Source organism: Vulpes vulpes, chromosome 9 (genome assembly GCF_048418805.1).
Source record: "Vulpes vulpes isolate BD-2025 chromosome 9, VulVul3, whole genome shotgun sequence".
Taxonomy (NCBI): domain Eukaryota; kingdom Metazoa; phylum Chordata; class Mammalia; order Carnivora; family Canidae; genus Vulpes; species Vulpes vulpes.
The window spans coordinates 101167300-101185458 of NC_132788.1; the positions used below are offsets into that span (position 1 = coordinate 101167300).

At 45.8% G+C, this 18159-nt stretch overlaps 1 protein-coding gene across 1 annotated transcript; it reads right to left on the reverse strand.

Annotated features, from left to right (window-relative positions):
• Positions 1 to 4659: 4659 nt before the first annotated feature.
• CLEC17A (C-type lectin domain containing 17A) lies at positions 4660 to 16410 on the reverse strand. The gene is made up of 12 exons (XM_072718858.1): positions 16289 to 16410; positions 16066 to 16146; positions 14356 to 14388; positions 14217 to 14267; positions 14093 to 14134; positions 13881 to 13922; positions 12764 to 12895; positions 12616 to 12678; positions 10711 to 10806; positions 10350 to 10501; positions 9413 to 9522; positions 4660 to 5965 (listed from the first exon to the last, which is right to left on the reverse strand). The coding sequence occupies exons 1-12, from the start codon at positions 16326 to 16328 to the stop codon at positions 5833 to 5835; spliced, it is 975 nt and encodes a 324-aa protein (XP_072574959.1). The 5' UTR covers positions 16329 to 16410; the 3' UTR covers positions 4660 to 5832.
• Between the last annotated feature and the right edge of the window lie 1749 nt (positions 16411 to 18159).

Genomic DNA, 18159 nt, shown 5'->3' on the forward strand with positions numbered 1-18159 from the left:
ATCCATCCCAGGAAGAGTCTGGCCCACAGGAGTCCATGGACTTTCTAGGATAGGCCAGCATCACTCCCGTGTGTGTGTGTGTGTGTGTGTGTGTGTGTGTGCGTACGCGCGCACGCACGTGCGTGCAATCCCTCCAAACTCCAAGAGGAGCCCTGATCCTAAATCTAGAAGAGAGCAAGGAAACTGGGGAGCAATGAGGTGACTCTGCGCACCTGCCTAGTATGCATGTGTATTTCTTGGGGTGGAGAATCCATCCTCCCATCACTTGGGAAACTGCCCTTGCTTAGAGTTCTCAACCCCAGGGTCTGAGCCCCAAGAAGAAATGGCAACACCAAGAGGTCTCAGCAACTGAAAGAGGATGGTCCAATGTAATTGAAATCCATCAAAATAGAGTTGCTGGAGTTGACGGACAACTTAAAACAAGAATAATTCCAATAAGAATTTAACATAATCACAAAAGAATGCAAGGAGATTCCAGTGTAGCACCAAAATGCTCTCTGGAACTAAGTAAAAATGGAATAGAGGTGCCTGGGTGACTCAGTTGGTTAAGCAGCTGACTCTTGTTTCCAGCTCAGATCATGATCTCACGGTAATAGGATTGAACCCCACATCAGACTCTGCACTCAGATTCTCTCTCCCTCTCCCTCCAGCGCTCGCTCTCTCTCTCTCAAATAAATAAATAAAATATTAAAATAAGTAAATAAATAGGATGGAATAATTAAAAAGAGAATTTTTTCTGGATGAATTAAAGAGTGCAGTCACTATGAAGAGCCAAATTAGTGGCTTGGAAGACCACGTGGACGAAATCTCTCAAGGAACAGAGGAAAATGCCAAAAGATGAAAATTATGAAGGAAAAAAATTAGTCTGGGGGTCTCAAGAGATCTGAGGGGGAGATCTATAAGAGTAATAGGGGGTTTGGGAAGAGTAGGGCGGAGGCATTTGGGTCCCTTCTACCCCCAAAAAAAAACCTCCCTTCCACAATTACCTCTCTCTTTCTCCCTCGCTCCCCACCCCCTTCACAGTCAAAATTCTCGAAAAGTTGTTTACGCTCTGCTGTCCCTGCTTCCTCCCACTCTTTCACTGTTCAACCACCACAGTCTGATTTCTGCCTCTAACACACCCAGGATTGGCTTAATCTCCCAAATGCTTCCTCAAGGCTAAAAATAGATGCTTGTCAATCTTTTCTAACTTGACCTTTGGGTCACACTTGACTGCATTGGTCCTCTTTTACTCTTTTTTTTTTATAATCACATATTTTTATTTTTTCCAGGTTTGCTGAGGTATAATTAATAGATAAAAATTGTACTACGTGATGATTTGATCTACATATACATTATCCCCTTTCCTTCTTGAGGCTTTCTCTTTTCTTGGTTTTCCTGGTGCCATGCTATCTTATCAAGGTGGTCAACTTATCCCATTTAGCCCAGGATTTTCCAGCTTTAGCATTGAGTGTCCCACATCCTAGGAACTCCTCTATCCCTGGCAAACCAGAACCATATCACAAGGTCATCTTCTCCTGTCCCAGTGTGTCTCAATTTGTGCTCCCCCAAGGGCAAACTCTGAGAGAAGGATTCAAGTGTAAGCAGTTTATTTTGGAGGTGATCCCAGGAAAGACCAAAGAATGTGAAAAGTGATTCAGGGAAAGAAAGGCAGCCAGTACAAGATGTGTTCAAAGTGTGTTATTAAGCGGCTACCACTTAGGCAATGGAAGCTTAATCCCAGTGGGTACCTCTGGGTGACACACCTCAAACCCATCTAAGGGATAAGGGAGTTGGGGTATGTGTACACCAAGTCCAGGCTTTGGTTGAGAGCTATTCTAGAAAGCATTTCCCCACTGGCACTTCTCACCTGCCATGTACCAGACCAGGAAGACTCTGGGAGCAGCTGCCGGCCATTAGAAGTCACTGAAAATGTGAGGATCAAGAATATTAGTAGGGCATGACTACATCTGCTACACACAAGATTCCATTCTTGAACTTCAGCAAAAGTTCATGAAACACCCAAATCTAAATGTGTTCAGGTGTGTCTGGCTGGCTCAGTTGGCAAAACATGCAACTCTTGATCTGAGTGTTGTGGATTTGAGCCTCACATTGGGTGTAGAGATCAATTAAAAATAAAAAATATAAATAAATAAATGTATGTAAGGGGATGCCTGGGTGGCTCAATAGATTAAGCACCCGACTCTTGATTTCAGCTTATGTCATGATCTCAGAGTCTTGGGATTGAGCCCTGCATCAGTCTCCACGCTCAGTGGGATGTCTGCTTGGGGATTCTCTCTCTCCCTCTCCCTCTCCTCTTCCTCCTGCTTGTACTCTCGCTTCTCTCAAATAAATGAATCTTTTAAAAATGTTTTAAGATTTTATTTATTTATTTGAGAGAGAGAGAATGTACAGAGGAAAAAACAGACTCCCTGCTGAGAAGGGACCCTGACATGAGACTCGATCCCAGGACCCTAGGATCATCACCCAAGCCGAAGGCAGACACGTACCTGACTGAGCCACCCAGGCGCCCCTAAAATTTTATAAAGAAATAAACATATGTGTTATAAGCATTTCTTTTCTTCCTTAGCTCTACTTGCTTAAGTTGAAAAGTTAGGGGTAATTCTTTACTCCTTTCTTTCTCTCATACCCTACATCCAAGCCATCAGCAAATGCCATTAGCTTTATCTTCAAAACAGATTCATTTTCTTCCTACCTGATCCCCTTCCTCTCCCATCTACGTTATCATTATAGCCCCAGGAAGGCCACATAGATCATTATCAACATATCCAGAACTCCATTCCTAGTCTCCTACTTCAGCCCAGGATATCTGTTCCACCACACCACGCTGTTCCTTTCCCATAATTGCCAGCCAAGATAAGAGCTACAAAGTTGGGGTCCTCAGGGATAATTCAGGTTTACAGAAGTCCCTTGAAATGTGGCAGGTGCTGCAGAAAGAAATCAACATTTGTAGGCATAGACTGAGTCCAAATACCAGCTCTGCCACTTACCCATCTCATTCATTTGGGGAATATAAATAATAGTGAAAGGGAATAGAAGGGAAGGGAGAAGAAATGGGTAGGAAATATCAGAAAGGGAGACAGAACATAAAGACTCCTAACTCTGGGAAACGAACTAGGGGTGATGGAAGGGGAGGAGGGCAGGGGGTGGAGATGAGTGGGTGATGGGCACTGAGGGAGGCACTTGATGGGATGAGCGTGGTGTTATTGGGTGTTATTCTGTATGTTGGCAAATTGAACACCAATAAAAAATAAATATATTATTTTTTTAAAATGACAATGGGCAAGCCTTAGTCTCCCTAGCTATAAAATAGGGTTGTAATGACCTCACAGTGTCATTGAGAAGATTCAGTGGGAGCTACTGTTTATCTAGCACACAATATATGCTTGATAAACTGTGGGTTTTGTTATCTTTATCCACCAAGAATGTCCAACCTTTGCTCCCCTGAACCCAAGGTGGTAAAGGGGACCTTCATACTTATCTCTCTACCTAAAATTATACAATCATGAGAGATGTGGAAGGGAGATAGGTGATAGGTTTGAGCCAGGTGCCCTGTGGAACACCCCCAGCATGACTCAAAGATGTGAACACAGCCCTATTTCCTCATTTTTCAATACACTGGGGGAAGCTGAAGTTTCCTCTTCTGAGATGAAGGAACTTCCCCTGACCCAAATAAACAATCACTTGGACCAACAGCACCCTAGGTAGAGGGCTTAGAACAGGATGCCCACCCACTCTGCAATCTATGGGGTACATGGGGGGCTGTTTTCAGTATTGGTGAGTTGGGGCAGGTGTGGAGGTGGAAAGAGGCAAATAGACACGGAAACAAGAAGTGAAGTGAAAGCTAACCTCCCCCACTGCCCTTCTGCTCAGAGCCTCCTTGCCATAATCACCTGCTCTCACTCAATGCAAGGATTCTGCTACTCATCAAGGGTAGCTGTTGGTCAATAAATTGATCAGGTTGGAAAATGTCTACCTACCTTTGAATACAATTCAGATTGTCCAAAGGGATTGTTGTGTTACATTGTGTTCAACTGCAAAATAGAACCAGCCCCATAGGGGGGGTTTCATTGTCATAATCACTGGAGGAGCACCAATTAGTGGGTATTGGAGGCTGAAATGTGTCTCCCCCAAAATTCACATGTTGAAATCCTAACCCCCAGTACATCATAATGTAATGTATTTTGAGGTAGAGTCTTTAAAGAGGTAATGAATAAAAATGAAGTCATTACAATGGGCCCTAATGCAATATGACCTGTGTCTTCATAAAAAGAAGAGATTAGGGGATACCTGGGTGGCTCAGTGGTTGAGCGTCTGCCTTCAGCTCAGGGTGTGATCCGGGGTCCTGAGATCAAGTCCCACATCTGGCTCCCCAGATGTAAGCCTGCTTAGCCCTTAGCCCTCTTAGAGACTACCTTAGTCTCTGCCTCTCTCTGTGTATCTCTCATGAATAAGTAAATAAAATCTTTTTAAAAAATAAAATACAAAGAAGAGAATAGGACACAGATACACACAAGGGGAAGTCCCTGTGAAGGCACAGGGAGAAGAGGGTCATCTAGAAGTCAAGGAGAGACCCCTCACCAGAAACCAACTACTTTGACACTTTGACCTCTGACGTCAGCCTCCAGAACCATGAGATAATACATTTCTCTCACTTAAGCCAGTCTATGGTGCTTTATTATGGCATCCCCAGCAAACTAACACAGTGGGCAAGTTCACGCAGTCAACACAGTTCACACAGTGAACTGACATTTTGAGTACTAACATTACAAGAGCTAATAGCCCAAGAAGGTCCACTCAGAAGTAAAATGAATTACTTCATCAAAGATCTTTACAAACCACAAACAGCCTAAAGGCACATGCAGGTAGATAGATCCACTGCTGTCCTGAGAATCTGACCACACATTAAGTCTTGCTTTTCAGCTGGTCTGATTTCTAGAAGTTTCACAAGTCTTGGCAGAGGCCTGATTCTGTCACCTTAGTTGGGCAAACCTCACCTGGGACATTGAGAAAATTGCCTGTCAAGAATAATTTTTCCCCACCTGCTTCCCAGAAGCTGCTCCACATCAGGCAGGCATTAAGGGAGCCCTGTCCCAACACACCATGGTCCAGTGGAACCAGGGTATTTTCAGCTCCAGCTCAGTCATTGTCAGACCCAGAGCCCTCAGGGCCAGCACTGCTTCCTAAGAGCCACATTCAGGGACTTGGTGAGCTTCTTCAGACCCCAGAACTAGGAGACAACCTCTAAGACCCAGTACCCCTCCAGCTCACTACCTGCTACAGACTGCATTGTGTGCCCTCACTCAATTCATTTGTTAAATCCTAAGCCTCAATGTGATGGTATAAGGAGATATTGCCTTTTGGGGGGGGGGGTGATTAGGTCATGAGGATAGAATTCTTGTGCCCTTATAACAAGGACCCCAGAGAGCTCTCACCCTTTCCAGGATGAGAGAACACCACATGAAGATGGCCATCTATGAGTCAGAAAAGTGGGCCCTCACTAAACACTGTGCCTTGATCTTGGACTTCCCAGCTTCTATAACCTCAATAAATAAATCTGTTGTTTATAAGCCATCCAGCTTACAGTATTCTGGTATAGCAGCCTGAACAGACTAAGACATCATCTGATTGAACAAGCCCTCAAGTCCTCGTAGAAATGCTCTCACTTGCACCCTGGGGGACTTGCAACATCCAAGCTCCTGGTTGCATCTTAGATATAACCATGTCGGTCCATGGAGAGGTAGAATCTTCCGTGGAAAGGCAGGAGGTACTCATTACCCAAGAGCCAAGGGGCACTGGGTATAGACCCACACCCACCCCCAGCTGTGGGGTTCAACAGGAACATTTCCGCTCACAAATCCAATATGTGGTCTTGTCACAAGACAGATCATTCCAGGTGCCCCCTTTGTTCATGCTGGCACAGTCCTCATCATGGAGGTTGTTGGGTTCCTCTGGGTCCCAAAAGCTGGAAGGAAGAAAAGTGGACATGGGGAGGGATGAATAGGTGGAGCACAGGGCAGGGCAGAGGGGAGTATTTCAGAGCATTATATGTGATACTCTGACAGTGGATACATGACATTGTACAACACTTGGAGTGGACCCCAATGTAAATTCTGGATTTGAGTTTATAATAATATATCCATATGATTCACCAATTATGACAAGTGTGCCGCACAGAATGCAAGAGGTTAATATGAGGGGAAACTGTGCAGGAGAGAAGGAATATAGGAAATATTTCTCTGTACCTTCTGTTCAAATTTTCTGTAAAGAATAGTCTATTAACACTTGACGGGATGAGCACTGGGTGTTTTTCTGTATGTTGGTAAATTGAACACCAATAAAAATTAATTAAAAAAAAATTAAAAAAAAAAAGAATAGTCTATTAATTAAAGAAAGAATATGGCGGGGGAGGGGGGAAAGGAAAGGCCTTCATGGTTCAAGGCTCTCCCATCCTAATCATCTCTTCAGCTTTTCAGAATTACCTAAAGCTGCCATTCTACCCCCTTCATACCCAGTTTGTCTGCCTTAACTCAGTCCCACCTCCCCATTCACCAGGACAGTCTCCTGCTCCTGAATCTGTTTCTTGCATCTGCTGTCAGTTTCTACCTCCTCTTACAAAGAATCCTTCCTTCGCCCCACCAATTCTCCCAACCTTCCAGGTACTGTAATGTCTTAGATCACATTCCCTTAAAGCGGAGACTGCTTTGGAGATTCAGGTGCATGGGATTTATTAAGGAATACTCTCAGGAGAGAAGGAGTAGAAGAAGCAGGATGGGCCAAGGGTAGGAGTTGAGCAAGGATGTGGGTTCAGCCCAATCTGATCTGACTGGGAGCTGAGGAGTATAAGTAGCACCACAGGGTTGTCTGGACTTGTGACAAAGGGTCCAGGCTTCTCTCAGCTGCTCGTTGGCTATGGACTGACCCCACTGGCAGTGGAGAAATCTTCTAGATGGGCAGACCTCCATTCAACAGAGGACAACTCTCTAGAGAAAGCATAATGCGAGCCTTTAGCAGCCCTAGCCCTGCTAAGGGAGGGCCACACCACGCCTTCTCTATTCACAGAGCTGTGCCTTCTTCCAGGAATCTTTTTTTTTTTTTTTAGATTTTTATTAATTTATTTCAGAGAGAAAGAAAGAGAAAGAGAGAGTACAAGTGGAAGGGGCAGAGGGAGAGACAATCTCAAGCAGACTTCCTGCTGAACACAGAATCCAACAGGGGGCTGGATCTCACCACCCTCATGACCTGAGCTGAAACCAAGAGTCAGACATTTAACCAACTGCACCACCCAGGCACCCCATTCTTCCCGGAATCACTAATAAAAAATGAGATCCCCTGCCACAACACTAATATCCCTAATATATAAAGAGCTCTTAGAAATAAATAAAAAGGGGCACTTGAGTGGCTCAGTGGTTGAGCATCTGCCTTTGGCTCAAATCATAATCCCAGGATCCTGGGATCTAGTTCCACATCAGGCTCCCCACAGGGAGCTTGCTTCTCCCTCTGCCTATGTTTCTGCCTCTCTCTGTGTCTCTCATGAATAAATAAATAAAATCTTTTAAAAGAAAGAAAGAAAGAAAGAAAGAAAGAAAGAAAGAAAGAAAGAAAGAAAGAAAGAAAGGGCAGCCTGGGTGGCTCAGCAGTTTAGCGCTGCCTTCAGCCCAGGGTGTGATCCTGGAGATCCCGGATCGAGTCCCATGTCGGGCTCCCCGCATGGAGCCTGCTTCTCCCTCTGCCTGTATCTCTGCTTCTCTCTCTCTCTCTCTCTCTCTGTCTGTCTCTAATGAATAAATAAAATCTTTAAAATAAATAAAGAAAGAAAGAAAGAAGAAAAAAATCCCAATATAAAAATATACCAATGATGTGAATAAACATTTCACAGAAAAGTCACTACCTAAAGCTATTAAACATATGAGAAGATGCCCAATCTCAGTCATTATAAGAGAAATGCAAATTAATACTATATTGTGATTCCATTTTCACCTACAATTTAGCCATCAAAATTACAAAAATTGGATGAATTTTTGGTGAAGAAAACCATAGTCAAGCCAGCAAAAAAATAAATTGGTATAACCACTATGGGGGGCAATTCGTTAGCAACTACTCAAAACACAAATACATACACTCTTTGAGAAAGTAACGCATAACAGCTAAGAGTATAGACCTTAAAGCTAGGTTGAAAGCACATGAGAAAATGCTCTGCATCACTGGCCATCAGGGAAATACAAATCAAAACCACAATGAGATACCACCTCACACCAGTGAGAATGGGGAAAATTAACAAGGCAGGAAATAACAAATGTTGGAGAGGATGTGGAGAAAGGGGAATCCTCTTACACTGTTGTTGGTGGGAATGTGAACTGGTGCAGCCACTCTGGAAAACTGTGTGGAGGTTCCTCAAAGAGTTAAAAATAGACCTGCCCTACGACCCAGCAATTGCACTGCTGGGGATTTACCCCAAAGATACTGATGTAGTGAAACACCGAGACACCTGCACCCCGATGTTTATAGCAGCAATGTCCACAATAGCCAAACTGTGGAAGGAGCCTCGGTGTCCATCGAAAGATGAATGGATAAAGAAGATGTGGTCTATGTATACAATGGAATATTCCTCAGCCATTAGAAACGACAAATGCCCACAATTTGCTTCAACGTGGATGGAACTGGAGGGTATTATGCTGAGTGAAATAAGTCAATCGGAGAAGGACAAACATTATATGGTCTCATTCATTTGGAGAATATAAAAAATAGTGAAAGGCTGAGAGGGGCACTTGACGGGATGAGCACTGGGTGATATGCTATATGATATGCTAAATATCACTGGGTGATATGCTATTTTGTATGTATATACACAATAAAATTTAAAAAATGAAATAAAGCTAGGTTGGTTGGCATTGCCACCTGCTAGCTCTCTGACCCGAGGCAGGTTGGTTAACCTCTCTGTGCCTCAGCCTCCTTATCTTTGAAATGGAGATGATAAGAAATAAAAGAAAAGAAAATGGAGATGATAATAATACTTTCCTTATAGGATTTTTTAAAAGATTAAATAAATGGGTTAATATATGTAAAGTACAGAGAGTCAGAGACAGAGACACAGAAATCCTGCTCATCCTTTTGGCAAATCAAAAGCTTCCTTTTCCTCCTGCCCTGTAGCCTTCTTTTCTCCAACCCCTCACCCCACCCCAACCATTGACCTGTGGACATGTTGTATTTGATCAGTTGTGCTAAAAGGAGATATTACAATGGAGGAACATTTCAAAGGTACAGAGACCAGAAGCCCTGTAGGCAAAACAAAATTAAAAAATGACCTTGGGCCTCCTCTTTCCTGCCTGACCTGGGATTCTAGAGAATCTTCTAGCTTGGACTGTACAAAGACCCACAGGGAGCAGAGGCACCAAGAGCCCTCAATACTTGCCTCAGAGTGACAGGTGACCCATCCAGCCACTTCCAGTTCCCTTCATGGTCCCTGTCATTCAGCCCCAGCCAGTACACCCGTGGAGAGCCATGAGCCTTGGCCACAAAATTCTGCAAGTACAAACTCCACTCAGCCACCAGTTCGACTACATCCAATACAAATGGTCTAAAAACAGCAATTCAGAGCCAGAACTTGTCAGATTGAATTTAAAAACCAAGACCTAACTATATGCTGTTTACAAAAAAAAAAAAAAAAAAACCACTGAAAATAATGACATGGAGAGACTAATGTAAAAATATGGGGAAAAATAAACCATGGCAAACATCTGGGCTCAAATCCCAGCTCTGACACTCACTAGTTGTGAGTGACCACAGGCCAGTTTCTTAAGTGTACTGTGCCTCAGTTTCTTCATCTGTGAAGTAAAAACCATGGACAAATGGTTTTACTATCTAGCTGTGGTAGCATCAAATCACTGCAGTTGCTTACAAAATGCCAATTCTGCTCCACAGGTAGGACTATTTTCCTACCGCCCAAAAGGAGGACTCGCCTTGTGAGCACAAGTAAGTGGAAGCTTTCAGAGTTGCCTTTCACCATCGAGCGACGGGGACTGTCTGTTACTTCAGCATAACATAACCTCTCCTGACTCACACACTAACTTACAGGGTTATTGTGAGGATTATGTTCATGTAAGATGTAAGATGTTTGGAGTGCAGCCTGGAGAATAGAAAGTGCCGTGGTTTTATCTCCAGGTTAGAGAAAAAACAGAAACTCGGGATAAGAAACACAATCAGGATTTGAACTCAACTAGAGCCTGTCCTCTTAACCTTGCTATTAAAAGTCTTAGTGGCTCAAAGGCAATTCCAATTTCTCTCCATGCAGACCAGGGAAGGCTATGTGAATCCCACTGGTTCTCAAGGGCTCGGAAGGGACAGATCACCTGTTCAGCAAAGCTACTGATGATGACCAAATGAGAGTAATTCTCCTGGCAGAACTTCCGGGCTTCATCCCAGGACTTGGTGCTTGGGGAGAAGTAGTAACACTTGCCCTCAAAGGGAAGCCAACCCTCCGGACAGGTGACCCTGGTACACTCTGGGGACAGAAGAGGATGCTGTCAGAATGGCCCGCAGAGTCAGAGCCACGTACATAGTGTGCCATATACAGTTGTGCAGGCTGTGCACTGCTCAGCTCCAGGGGCACCACTCAGATAGACTGCACTGAGAATTGCCCCCATGGATTCGTGCAGTGTGCCAGCTCTGTCATGCCCCCCATCTCAGAGTCGTTCCCCAAACCCCACTCACCTAATAAGCCCCGAAGTTCTCCTAGGGACTTGTTGGTGTTAGTTCTTACGTGGTCAATGTCCTTCTTCAGGCCAGCTAGTCCTGCCATGCCAGTCACTGTCAGCAGAGATGGGCTGGAAGGTTAGAAACCCAAACCTTCATCTACTCACCCATCCACCATGGACTGCAAACACACCAGACAGAAGTAAGATCTGTGCCAACCCCACCCCTCACCCTCTTTCTAGTGGGTGGTAGTAGAACTCAAAATGACACACACAGTGCCTAGAGGGTCCTCGAGTGGTTCAGAGGGACTGATGGTCTTGAGGAAGAGTGGAGATGGTGGACTTCCTGGAGGAAGTGGGTCTTGTTTTTCTTTAATTTTTATTTATTTGTTTGTGAGAGACAGAGAGAGAGAGAGAGAGGCAGAGGGAGAAGCAGGATCCATGCAGGGAGCCGATGTGGGACTGGAGCCCAATGTGGGACTTGATCCCAGGTCTCCAGGATCATGCGCTGGGCAGAAGGCAGATGCTAAACCGCTGAGCCACCCAGGGATCCCCAGGAGGTGGGTTTTGAAGGAAGATGGTGACTCAGTATCTGTGAAAGGGAGAGGGAGACTCCACAGACAGGGGTCACCTTGAAAGCCAAAGTGCACGGGCAAGCGTGCTGGAGAAGGCTATAGTGGTAGAGGTCAAGGCAAACCTTACAGGAGCTAAAGTTCAAAGTAGGATGAGGCCCGATGTCCAGGGCCTTGAATGCTAAGCCAAGAGTTCCGTGTTGGACTCTGGGCAGTGAGAAGCCGTCAGTGGGTTTTGAGCAGAAGAGTGGCTTGATCTGAGATGCGCACAGAAGACATGCCCGTAGGATGGAACAATTTTCAGACTTCAACAATCATGGTGAAGGCCATGCCAGCCCAGAAGACTTCTCTACAACTAATGTGCATATTCCCACTACTCCTACACAAACGTGCCTTCTTCCAGCCTGACACCCTTCTCTCTTACCCACTGCCATTCCCAATCCATCTCCAGGTCCAATCAGTTTTACCACCTAAACCTTTCTGCTCCACCCATTTCTCTCCATCCTCATGGCCACAACTCTCAGCCACCATCACCTCCTACCTGTCCAACTGCACCACCCTCCTCCCTTGTACTTATGATGCTACCTCCTACCACAGGGCCTTTGCATATACCTGAAACCCTCAACTTCTCACGTGGTTAATTTTTTTCTCTTCCTTCACTCAGCAGTAGCATCCATTCTCTAGGAAAACCCTGTATGACCCTCCCAAAGATAAGGTCAAGATCCTTATGAGATTTTTTCATAGAATCGTCTTCCTTTGGACTATTCATTGAGATGTGAAACTTTATATTCATTTGAGTGATAATTTGGTAAATGACTCTCAATACCTGTGCTTTCCAACAGAAATAAAATCTAAACCACATACACAATTTCAAATGTTCCAATGGCCACATATTCTAAGAGTCAAAAGAAGTGGGCAAAATTAATTTGAATATTATTTATTTATTCCAATCTATCCAAAGTATGATTTCAATGAGTAATCAATACTAAAGGTTATTATTATTAATATTGTTGAGGTATTATGCATTCTTTTTCTGTAGCAAGTATTTAACATTGGTGTGTACTTTACAATTACTGTACATCTCAGTTCGGAATGACCACACTGCAACTGCTCAATAGCCAGTGACTCATGGCCACCATATTGGACAGTAGAGGTCTAGACACACACACACATACGCACACACTCCACAGGAACAGGAACTATGCCTGATATGTTTACTATCTTACCCATGCCCTGATACCTAGCACAGAGCTTGGCAACGATGGAATTGGAAATGGTCTTGGAGTTGGGTTTGAGGGGTCATGTTGGGTGTTCAATATGCATGGCTTGAAGGGTCAATTGAAAGCACTCACCGTTCTCTTGCCACGCCATCTGCTGAAAGGTCAATATCCTCAGCTCTTCCACCACCTCCTGGTCTATAAGGAAGAATCCATCTTGAGCCCAAGTCCTCTCATGCCCCATGATCAATCTCTCCCCATACCCCATCCTCTTTCTACTCACACTTAATCAGGGTCACAGCCAGACCAGTGCAGCCCAGGAGCAGCGACACCACCACCAGCAGACACAGGTACACCACCAGTCTCTCCTCCTGGTAGCACCCAGGACACCTGGACTTCTGACTGAGCTGGGACGCTGGAGTTGTTGGGGAATGAGGGTGGGGACAAAGAAACCTGTATTGGTGCTTCAGAGAATGAGGAAGAGACACTTGACCCTCTCTCCAAAAACAGAGGGACAGACATATATGATGGCCATGACTGTATCACCAGATGGGGTCAGCAAGGGAGTGTCAGGAGAAAAAACCCTGAAGAGGGGATCCCTGGGTGGCGAGCGGTTTGGCGCCTGCCTTTGGCCCAGGGTGCGATCCTGGAGACCCGGGATCGAATCCTGCGTCGGGCTCCCGGTGCATGGAGCCTGCTTCTCCCTCTGCCTGTGTCTCTGCCTCTGTGTGTGTGTGTGTGTGTGTGTGTGTGACTATCATAAATAAATAAAAAATTTAAAAAAAAACTCTGAAGAGGTCCACAAGAGTACATACTGTGCTTCAGGGCCACCCCTCCCCAAATACAGCCCCCTCCCCATTTCCAAATGAAGCCACACCTCCATTCCCATCTCCACTTACAAATCCAACACCATCACCATAACCTAACACAACTACGCCCTAACCTAGAACACTGGAGAGAACTTACTGTGTGCCAAGCATCCTGTCACATCCTTATTATCTTATTGGATCCTCACCCTTATGACACAGATGTAACTATAATTCCCAGTTTGCAAATAAGTAAACTGAGGACCTCTCCAAGTCCAGTGCTGCTCCTAACATTTATGATGCATGATCTAGACTCTCCAGCAGCCCCTGCCCAAGCTGCTCCCCATTCTAGGACCTTTGCATTGGGGACAGAGAATGTTTCCCATACCTCCTGGAAGTAGGAAGTGAGGCCTGAAGGGTATCAGGCAGTTACCCTGGGTCCCTCAGGATCTGGTCTAGATCAGAGAGGAGAAGCTTCTAAAGGAGACATTTCTCTGCTCCAAGGTCTCCTTCTGGGACTCTAGGTCTGAATCTAGCATACTTGCGACCATGAAAGGGAAGACAGAGGTACACCTGGAGGGCATGAGGACTTACTAGCTAGGGATGGCTGGAACGGAGGATGTGCCAGATTGACACCTGGGAGGAAGGGAGAGAAAGTTTATTCAAAAGTTGTAGAAAGACTGTCTTCCAAGATCAATACCTCCCCCATCCCATCTGATTTGTTCTCTGGTCAAAACTGGGGAACTAGAGGGAGGACTTCCAGATGTCCCCTCCCAGGCTTCTTAAAGGGTTTTCCCACTGCTCACCCAGTTGAGGAGATGTGCGAGTGACAGGGGTGATGTCCAGACCTAAAGAGGTCAGAAAGACAATGGTTATGCAGACCAGGGCTTCATCCAGGTAAACCTAAAGGCCCCAGCCCTAGATTCTCACCTTTGATCTTTGGGGACTTGTAGGGAAGTGGGGGGTTCTCTGTTTTCTTTCCTGGGGGAGGTAGGGGGAGGAATTGTTGCTCAGGCCCAGAGCAGGATAAGCCAGCACTGGGTCTCCTGTACCCCCAGCCCCAGCTCACCTGCCCTCGGAGGCCTAGGTGGAGCCATTGAATCTGTGAAAGAGAAGGTCAGAATTAGAACTGGTCTGAGGGTCGGAATAAGATCAGAGGCAGTAATGGAACCAGGACTAAGACTAAAATGGAGGGCTAGGGATAGGGTTGAACATGAGAATTGAATTGGGGTCAGGGATGGGGACAGGATTAAGAAAGAGCGACCAATCATCCTGGATCACCCAGGGCTTGCCCAGTTTTAAAACTGGAAGTGACAGGCACAGAGGGGGGCACTTGATGGGATGAGCACTGGGTGTTATGCTGTATGTTGGCAAAATGAACTCCAATAAAAAAAGAAAAGAAAAAAAATAAAACTGGAAGTCTCACATGCCAGGAAATCACTCAGTCCTGGGCAAACTAGGACAGCTGTTAACCCTAAGTTAAAGACACAAGTGAGTCTGGGCTAGAGTTGGAGTCAATGCTGTGGTTGGATGAGGATGGGATTGAAGATGGGTTGGGCACAGTGATGGACATGGGAGTAGGACTGTGATTTCGGATGTGGTGGAGATAAAGATTGGGACTGGAGCTGCACTGGGGTATGAGGGGAAAGTCACAGTTAGGTTTTAGTTGTGTTGAAGTAAAATGATGACTTTGGATTTGGAAATAAAGATGGGGGTGGAGATTGGGCTGCAATTGGAGATGGGGAGGAGGCTAACTTTGGGGAAGGGGTGGCACTGATGATCAATTAGTGGGGTCCCTCTTGGTGGTAGGTTTGAGGATTGTATTGGGACCAAGTGAGAGCTGGGAGACAAACAGCTGAGCCTCCTACCTCATTCTGGCCCCACAGTGCCCAGGGACCTCCCAGGTCAATCTCATTCCTGACTAAGAAGTGATGGATGTGGGGATCCCTGGATGGCTCAGTGGTTTAGCCCCACCTTCAGCCCAGGGCATGATCCTGGAGACCCAGGATCAAGTCCCACATCAGGCTCCCTGCATGGAGCCTGCTTCTCCCTCTGCCTCTCTCTGTGTCTCTCGTAAATAAATAAATAAAATCTTAAAAAAAAAAGAAGAAGAAGTGGTGGATACAGCACCCCACCCCTCATGGAATGGCCACTGTCCAAGGCTACCAACACAACACAGTCAACACTCAGGGGCCCTGATGGGAGTTGGCTCAGGGAAATCTCAAAGCATTAAGTCTTTTTTTAAAACCTTCACTTTTATATCCACTTACCAGACTCTCGTTGAGCCCTGGGCCAGGCATGGAGCACCCAGGTCTAAAAGTCAATCTGGGCCCAGAGTGTGAATACAAGGAGGTTGGGGAGCCACTGGTGCACTCACAGTTTTATGAAACACCAGCTTTCATGTCTCAGGACCTTTGCATCCTCCACTTCTCTACTGGGCTTCTCTTCCTAACAAACTCCAACTCATCCCTTAAATCCCACTCCAGTACCCCCTCCTCTGACCCCAATACTCCAATACTCCTACCACCTAATTCCCCTCAAGATTTCCTTATTCTCTTGATTGCTCCCTCCTCAGACCTGCTCACCTGAGGCTGTGCCCAGAACTGCCTCTCCCATCAGACAGAAAGATACTCCCACCAACATGGTACCTGGCACAAGCTGGGTACACAGGAGGCTGACTCTGTGTCTCTCATGCCCAGGTAATGTCCCTTGGGGACCCAGCTTTCCCCAGGCCACAGGCCACACATCCCTTCTCCTGGCTTCTCAGAAGTCCTCTTACCTGGCTTGGGAGGAAGGTCCTTATAGGGTGGTGCCATGTTTTCATAATCATCACCATCATCATTGTCCTCCTCTCTGGTCCCTTCCAGAGGAAAGGCAAATGAGAGCCCAGCCCATTCCCTCCTGTGTCCCTCAGGCCCCAGGTTCCAGCCACAGAGTGGGGATACTGTAATCTGGGTCCCGATCATCCCTGACCCCCAGCTCAAGACTAGCCAGGACCATACCTTGCAGGTCCTGGCACCCAGAGTTCGTGTACATGTACATGGCTGCAGCTAACACAGGAGCCTGAGAAGGGAGAACCAGAGCTTGGCAGCTTCTACCTCCTAAGCCTCCAGCTCAGGTGCCTGAGGCTTCTCTCAGTTCCCTTTTTCGTCAAAAGTCAAGTACATGCAAATCCACTTTGAGGGGAACCACCCAAACCACACACACACACACACACACACACACACACCTTTCTTCCAGTTTGGATTCATACACAGAAGTGACAACGACAGTAACCCCTGCATTCATTCTATCAGGCCCCAGGTGGAAAAGATGGATAAGCTCCTTCCTTCATGGAAATTTCCATCAATACAGGACAGACACTGAACTAGTATAAATATAGAAATAAACAATATGGTTTGGGTTTTTATCGTATTTCCAATAGTCACTAAGCATTATTTAAAACACAGTAAGATAGGAGCGCCGGGGTGGCTCAGTTTGTTGAGCACCTGAATTCAGTTCAGGTCATGATCCCAGGGTCCTGGAAGAGAGTCCCATATCAGGATCCCTGCTGAGTAGGGAGCCTTCTTCTCCCTCTCCCTCTGCTGTGGCCTTGCCTGTGCTCTCTCGCTCTCTCTGACAAATAGATAAAGTCTTTGTAAAAAGTAAAAAACAATAAAATAAAACAGAGTAATGGGAGAGGTTGGGGCTAATGTAGAGAGATAAAGAGGGAGGGCCTCCTGGAAGCGACATTTGCAACGAAATGTTAAAGTGATAGGTGCTAAGTGCTCTCTCCTTCCACAGTGAAGTGCTGGGACACTGGTTCAGTTATCCCTGGCTGAATAATGATAGCAAGCTCTTATTATCTCGAAGTCTCTCTGGCTCTGAGTTCAAGAGCAGCTTAGCTGGGTAGTTCTGCCTCAGGACCTCTCATATGCACTCAAGAGGCTCCCTGGGGCTGCAGTCTCTGCCGGCTGGGCTGAGGCTGGAGGATCTGCTTCCAAGATGAAGCGCTCTCTCCAAGGGCTGATCAAGTGTCCCTCAATGTGGCAGAGGCCAACGTGGAAGCCTCTGCACCTTTTATGATTTTGCCATGCAAGTCACAAACTATGATCCTTTTTTCACATGAATCAGCTCAGTCATGGAGGGAGGGGACAACACGAGGATGTGAACAAGAAGATGTAAGGGTCATTGGGGGCTGGTCACCACAGTCTTATACACAGAACTTGCAAAGGAAGGTTTTTCGTGTGAGCTTGACATGGACTGGAAGCTATTTAAAAAGTGAAAATTAAAGACAGAAGTCTGTCCACCCCACAGGTAAAGCAAGGGATGAGGATCTGACTCGTAACCAAAACAGCAAGAAGCAAAAGCATGGATTTAGGGGAAGGGGCTGCAGGAGGAGTGGTTGCATGTTTCGATTCAGCACAGATGTGGGAGTTTCCTGTGAGCCAAGTGAAGGCGGTAAAACAACCAGGCTGGAGCCATTTGGAGTACTCATTTGGAGGACAGCCTGCCTGTGTTTCCCCAGAGGACCGCCATCAGCCTTTGGGGCCAACGGCCTCAGAATCATCCATGACTCCTCTCTTCTCTCATTCCATGACTCTGGAAAATTGAATTTTCAAAAGATGACAGCAACAGTATCTCCTTCTGCCACGTGTTCTTATGTGATGTGACCTTCCCATTCCATCAGAAAGTAGAGTCTGGGGGCTTCCCTGGTGGCTCAGTCGGTTGAACATCCCCAACTCTTGATCTCAGCTCCAGTCTCGATCTCAGAGTTTTGAGTTCAGGCCCACGTTGGGCTCCATGCTGGGTGTAGATCCTACTTAAAAAAAATCTTTTTTTTATTTTTTATTTTTTAAAAGATTTATTTATTTATTTACTTATTTATTTATGA